Consider the following 6,343-nt stretch of genomic DNA (forward strand, 5'->3'; position numbering starts at 1 on the left):
GTGTGTTAAACTCTGCTTCAGCCCTCAGGTCCTGCTGCCAGCCTGACTACCAGTCCAGCCCGCCAGCTTGACTACAAGTCCAGCCCGCCAGCCTGACTACAAGTCCAGCCCGCCAACCTGACTACAAGTCCAGCCCGCCAGCCTGACTACTAGTCCAGTCCGCCAGCTTGTCTACTCTCCAGCCCGACAGTCTGTCTACAGTCAAGTCCGCCAGTCTGTCTATGGGCCTTGCCCGCCTGCTTACCTGGAAGCACCTGCCTGTTACCTACCGTGCCTACCAGTCAGCTTATCTGGAGGCTCCTGCTTGTTATCTGCCGTGTCTGCCAGTCTGCCTACCCGGATCACCCGTCAGCCTGCCTGCCGTGCTCATCTGCTGTACCGGTCAGTTCCTGCCTTCTGACCCGTGGGAGTCACCTGCTCTCATACAAGGTTGGTCCCAGAGTAGCACCTGGTCTCTCTGCTCGGTCTTCCCTGGTCACGGAGTCGATTGAGCCGCCGTATGACCTTGGTCAGTCCGAGTTGACAGCTACTTACGCCCCTCTGGTCCCTCCTTGCACCGCAGCACAGAGGTTCCACCACCCGGATCCGTAACATACTCCTTTGAACACATGCCTGTGGAGAGTAGGAGACTGTGATTTTTGCTACATACTGAAGCAGGGCTGCCACCAGGAATTTCAGCACCCCATACTGGCAACATTTCCGGGCACCCTTGAGACTCCACACCAGCCCCGCCTCCACCCCTCAAACTTTCCACCGTCCCACCTCCCACTCTTGGAAAAACTCTGCTTCTGCACCTCGGTTTCACCAATCACACATAAACAGTTCCCATCGAACACCATATCACATACACAGCCATCAGCTTTTGTTTTGGCCAAAAGATTTTTTAAGCCTGCCACCACGACAAGGTAGACTCTTTTGGCAGGGCCCTACTCTACTCTAACCTATTAAACATTTCTTAAACTATCCAATATTCTTTTTAGGTATATTTTGCTTATTTTTCTTTAAGGGAATGAGTGACGTACATTTTTTAAACTAATTGAAACCAGATTGTGATAATTTTTTTATAATCTGTATTTCTGACTTCAGATTATTGTATCCTGTTTTCTGTACATTTATGGAAATCTGCTGTCTTGCCTGTTTGGAGATATGAACAATAGACATATGGATGTATATATATCACAAGACAAAATATGGGAGTCTAATTCCTAGGGAGAGTTTTCTATACATGTTCTCATGTTTAGTGACATGCAGATGTCATTGTGCAGGAAAGGGGAAGAGGTGAGCTGTGACACGACCTAATGTGAATGGTGGATTCTGTTATCTCTCATTGTAATCCTGCTGGCTATGATAATGAGGTGACTGCTGAAAAGGAATCTCTTCTGGACGTGTTATTCTATTAGAAAAGCAATTTCTGTTTATTTATTATTTGTGATATAAGGGGTGACAAACTTTAAAGTAAATTCTTCCAAAAAGTTAAACTATGATTAAAAGGATTGGCAATTTTCTGGTTATTCTTTACCAATGTGTTTGAGATGATGATAAGGCACTTAGTATTATGGTCTTTCTTGAACTTCGGCACTAAATACGAAATATGGGAAATAGACTATATTTCTATGTTGAATTTCTGCATTAAGGGCCTTTTAATCATCTCACACACACATTGGTTAAGAATAACCAGAACACGGTCAATGCCCTTAACATAAAAGTTTTGTAAAACATTCCCACTAAACATTTCGCTAATTAAATCTATTTTTCATAAGAGTCATTTAGTTAAATCCTTTGGTCAATTATGTAAAGTGCAAAATTATAATGTAACAAAACAAAGACAAAACGTATAACCAATTAATACAATGAAAATAAGGTCATTTTGTGAGGTCAGAAAACATATTAAAACAACAAACAGTTTTGCACACGATCTAAGGAAATGAACCATAATAATAAAGATGTATTTCCATAAATTCAAGAACAACAAACAATAGTGCGCTCTATCCTAAAAACTGAGCCCTAATATTAAATGGGTATTCCCATCTGGGGTACCGATAGTGCATCGCAGGGTCAGTCAGGTGCAGGTCTCAGAACTGAAACATTACTATCCGATCTGTTACATCTGTCTAATACTAGGACTTTGGGTCAGTAATCCCGCAGTCAGGCTAGGACACTCATCCATAATACAGGGGAACATACATGGCAATAACACACTAATGTAAAACTGGCTACATGTAGAAGATGTGAAGATGCAAATTTACATGTATGGAACAGGCAGTCGTTTTACCTGCTGGTTAGAAAAATCCTTAATCAGGTCTTTAATATTCAGGTGTCTGGCGAGCTCATGTTCAATTGACAGAAGGGCTCGGCTGTTTAACCGTTGTTCCATCATTGTAGAATGCAGATAGTTCTTGAGAGTTTGCTAATGCTATCTCTCCTTCTGCTACTCAAAGTGGTTGGGTGATAAAAATTCTTGCAATACACACCTCTCCAAATCTTGAAGCTCGAATTTGTAGATGGCGTTTAGTAAAGCCAGTGGACCAATGTTTTCTGTAAATGTAGCTTCATAAACTTTCCGAAGACGTTGCTACTCAGAAAGTAACGGTGATGTGAGATCTACCTGCCTTCCCATGGGTTGTTCCATCTCTTGCTATTATTTTGAATTATTTGGTTCTTTCCTAGAATGGGTGGTTAAGTATGAAACAGGTTCCTCCGCTATAATCCATTATCTTGACGATTTTCTTTTTGTGGGACCACCAGATTCCAGGTCCTGTCAATTTTTGCTGGACAATTTTATTTTTTTCGCGTCGTATTTTGGCGTTCCCTTATCCAGTGGAAAAACTTTTGCTACTACTTCGCTATCCTTTTTAGGAATTGAGATTGATTCCGTTGCCATGGTTTTTCGCCTTCCCTCAGAAAAAAATTCAAAATTGCTGTCCCAGATTGAAGGATTTTGTTCTGTCCTCAAAGTAACACTATGTCAAATGCAGTCCATGCTAGGCCTCCTTAACTTTGCTTGCACAGTAATGCCTATGGGGAGAATTTTTCCAGACGTTTATCCCTCTCGACCAAAAGCATCAAGCTTCCCCATCATAGAATTCGGATAAAACCTCCTTTGAAAGCAGACTTGCTGGTTGGGAAGGAGTTCCTCTTGTCCTATAATGGATATACATTCTTTTAGTCATCGGAATTGACTAATGAGGATCTCTCCCTTTTTTCCGATGCCGCTGGATCTACTGGTTTCAGTGTCATTTTTGGAGACCAATGGTGTGCCGAACCTTGGCCGGAATCTTGGCGCACTGAGGGCTGGGTTAAAAACCTTACTTGGTTAGAGTTATTTCCTATCATCACAGCCATTTCTTTATGGGGCCCATCCCTCAGGGATAAACGGATCTGTTATTGGACTGACAATATGAGTATTGTACACGCCATAAATCACTTGTCATCCTCATCTCCCCTGGTTATCAAATTACTCAGATTCCTGGTATTAAAATGCTTACGTTTAAACATCTGGTTTTAAGCCCGCCATGTTCCGGGTACAAATAATGTCATTGCTGATTCTCTTTCTCGTTTCGATTGGCAGAAATTCCGGGAATGTTTCCCCGCAGCCAAACCAGAGGGGCATCCATGCCCATCCCTCATGTGGGAGGTGGTAGAGAAAGATTGATGGAGTTGGTGAGATCTTCAGTGGCCTCATCTACATGGCGTTCTTACGGTAAGGCATGGAATGAGTGGCATAACCTATTTGGGGATAGATCAGCAGCAGCATCCGACGCTGCCCGTCTGGAGGTCACAATCGAATATTTACTTTACTTGCGTAGCATGGGTGTTTCAGGAGCCGTTGCACAGAACCGCCTATCTGATCTCGGTGTTTATTTTCGCCTCTTAGGTTGGAACGATGTTACTAAGGTTTTCATCATTCGGCAGGCTATTATGGATTGGAGGAGGGAGCACACTCGTCAGGAGAACAGACGGCCCATTTCTTTCAGTTTACTTACCCGCCTAATCAACCCACTCCCGCTGTCCGCTCTTCTCCTTTCAAGTCTGCTCTACTCTCTGCCGCTTTTTGACTCGCGTTTTTTGGTTTGGTGCTTTGCGCATTAGTGAATTGGTGTCCCCATCCAAGCGCACTTCAGGAGGACTCCAGTATGATGGTATCACTCCCTGTGACCGAGGTCTCCGTATCCACTTTCGGAAATCGAAAATTGACCCGTCCGGTATTTGTTCATGGGTTCCCCTTCTTACCATCCCCGGTCCTATTTGTCCTTTAACCCTTGTTAATAATTACTTATCATTCTGGCGATCTGGTGACTCCTTTTTCTCACATGAGGATGGTTCTCCTCTTACGGTTTTTCAATTTCAATCTAGTTTTTTTGGAAATGTTTAGCTTTCGTAGGCCTTCCTCTCAAGGTATTTGGTACGTACTCCTTTAGGATAGCAGCTGCTACCGAAGCAGCCCGTGCTGGTTTGCCTAACTCCGAGATCCAGCACATTGGTAGATGGCGTTCCTCCTGTTTTGCAAGATACATCAGACCGAATTTATTGCTTCACTAACTTTATTATCTCTTCATAGATGGTGTAAAACACACAGTGAGGATACTGGGCCACTCTTACATCTTCTGGGCATCCCAAAGAGCAGAACGTCGACCAGGTGGCAGAGGTCTTGGGTTCCACGGCATCAACGTTTTTTTGAGAGGAATAAGAGGCTTGACCTGGCCTCAGGTTCTTCCCGAGGTGGTGCGGATAGCTCAGACTGCTTCCTCTCCCTTAATTCTAGTCCTGCATGCGGGCGGGAATGATCTCTGCTCCTTTCACCTAGCGGAACTCCTCACAATCATGCGCTCCGACGTGGATAAATTCCACAGACTTTTTCCAGAGCTTACTCTGATTTGGTCAGAGGTCATGTCACGTGTTGCATGGCAGGGCGCGAGAGATGTGGCGGCAGTTGAACGTTCTGTGCGCACGCTTAATGCCCGCTTGTCCCGCTTTATCCGTTTTAAGGCCGGAGTGGTCATGAGGCATCACCAACTTGAGGGAGACAATTCCAGTCTTATGCTACCCGATGGAGTCCATCTGACGGAAATAGGGCTGGATATTTTTCTCTCCGGTCTCCAGGATAGCATAGAACAAGCTTTTTACCAAATGGGTGGGGGGCGGAGCGCAGTATAAATACTCCGCTCCTCCTTAGCGGTCATTTTCTCCATCTTGATGTTTTTTTCCGGGACGAAGTCTGACTTGCGCTGGGAGTCCAGCTGTGGCATATGGATTTGCACCCGTTTCAGCTGGCCAATAGTGCCTTAACCGAGTTTTATACCGGTTAAATACTGAGCATGTCCTTTTTGGCTGTGACCGACTTCTACCCATTAAAAGGAGTTTTGGTTAAGATCTGTGTGTTGTCGTTATTCCATGGGACTTTTTGAGGAAATATTGTTGTTGGGTCTCAGCAGTCTGCAGGGCACGTCAATCTTTAATTGAATGCCCCTTGACTGCTGTGCCCTGCTGAAGGGGTTAAATTGTGTGTCCCATGTTCTTTTTCTCCTCTCCTCCTGGCTTTCACCCAATAATCCTCTTCTTCCTCCCTCTTCCCCTCTTTATAAGTCCAGACCCTGTGTGAAGCCCAGCTGTGCTTGGTATCACAGATCCTAGAAGGGTGTATTGACGGATTCCTCCACAAGAGGCCCCCATAACCATTCACACATCTCCACCTTCCACCTCAGACCACCAGAGGGAGCTGTTAGGGATATATAAAGAAGGGAAGGTGGAGCCAGGCAGTCAGTTCCTGCAGAGTGAGACACAGAAACAGGGCAGTCTGCAGTGGAGCTCAGTGACTCCGCAATTCCTCTGGAGAGTTCAGTTAGTGCAAGCCTGAATACAGAGTTGAGCCCGGTTGAGTCGTAGCTCAGAATAGTGAGCTTAGGTGTGCTGGCGCCATAAGATCGGTGAAGCGCGGCAAGCTGCCGTTAGTGCGAGTAGCCTATTGAGGGCCCGAGTAGGCCGAAGGCGAGTAGAGAGAGTTAGTACATAGGGGGCAGAGGAGCTTAACTAGCTCACCCCGAAGAAGAATTTACCGGACACCGGGTCCGAAGCTTACCGGGATATCCACGACCCAGTAAGATATAACCGGAATCCCTGGAGAACTACAAGTCCCAGGATCGCTAAAGGGCTGATACGTACCAGAGCCAGGAGACACATAGGCCCCGTAGGTCGGGAGAGTGCACTCCAAGAGAAGGCCCTACCACAAGGACAGCCAGCGCAGGACAGAGACAAAGTTAGGCCTAGCTTCAGGCAGGTCAGAAACTTACTAAGCAGAGGCAAGGAACAGGAGGCCCAAAACCCGCTCATTGGGGAGGATCCGGAC

General features: G+C 45.7%; 1 protein-coding gene across 3 annotated transcripts in view; it reads left to right on the plus strand.

Annotated features, from left to right (window-relative positions):
• Positions 1–5,368, plus strand: part of LOC141197843 (uncharacterized) — a 50,615-nt gene extending 45,247 nt beyond the window's left edge. For 2 of the 3 annotated variants that reach the window (XM_073662913.1, XM_073662912.1), the window contains exons 3-5: positions 22–429; positions 3,569–3,700; positions 4,559–5,368. In XM_073662913.1, coding sequence (XP_073519014.1) covers positions 222–429; positions 3,569–3,700; positions 4,559–5,154 — 936 coding nt within the window. In that variant the 5' untranslated portion in view covers positions 22–221 and the 3' untranslated portion in view covers positions 5,155–5,368. The remainder of the gene's footprint in view (positions 1–21; positions 430–3,568; positions 3,701–4,558) is intronic. The other variant, XR_012269873.1, reaches the window with a different exon arrangement.
• Positions 5,369–6,343: the final 975 nt, after the last annotated feature.

The sequence above is a fragment of the Phyllobates terribilis genome, unplaced genomic scaffold, assembly GCF_046119375.1.
Source record: "Phyllobates terribilis strain yellow unplaced genomic scaffold, ASM4611937v1 Scaffold_92__1_contigs__length_6168646, whole genome shotgun sequence".
NCBI classification, from domain to species: domain Eukaryota; kingdom Metazoa; phylum Chordata; class Amphibia; order Anura; family Dendrobatidae; genus Phyllobates; species Phyllobates terribilis.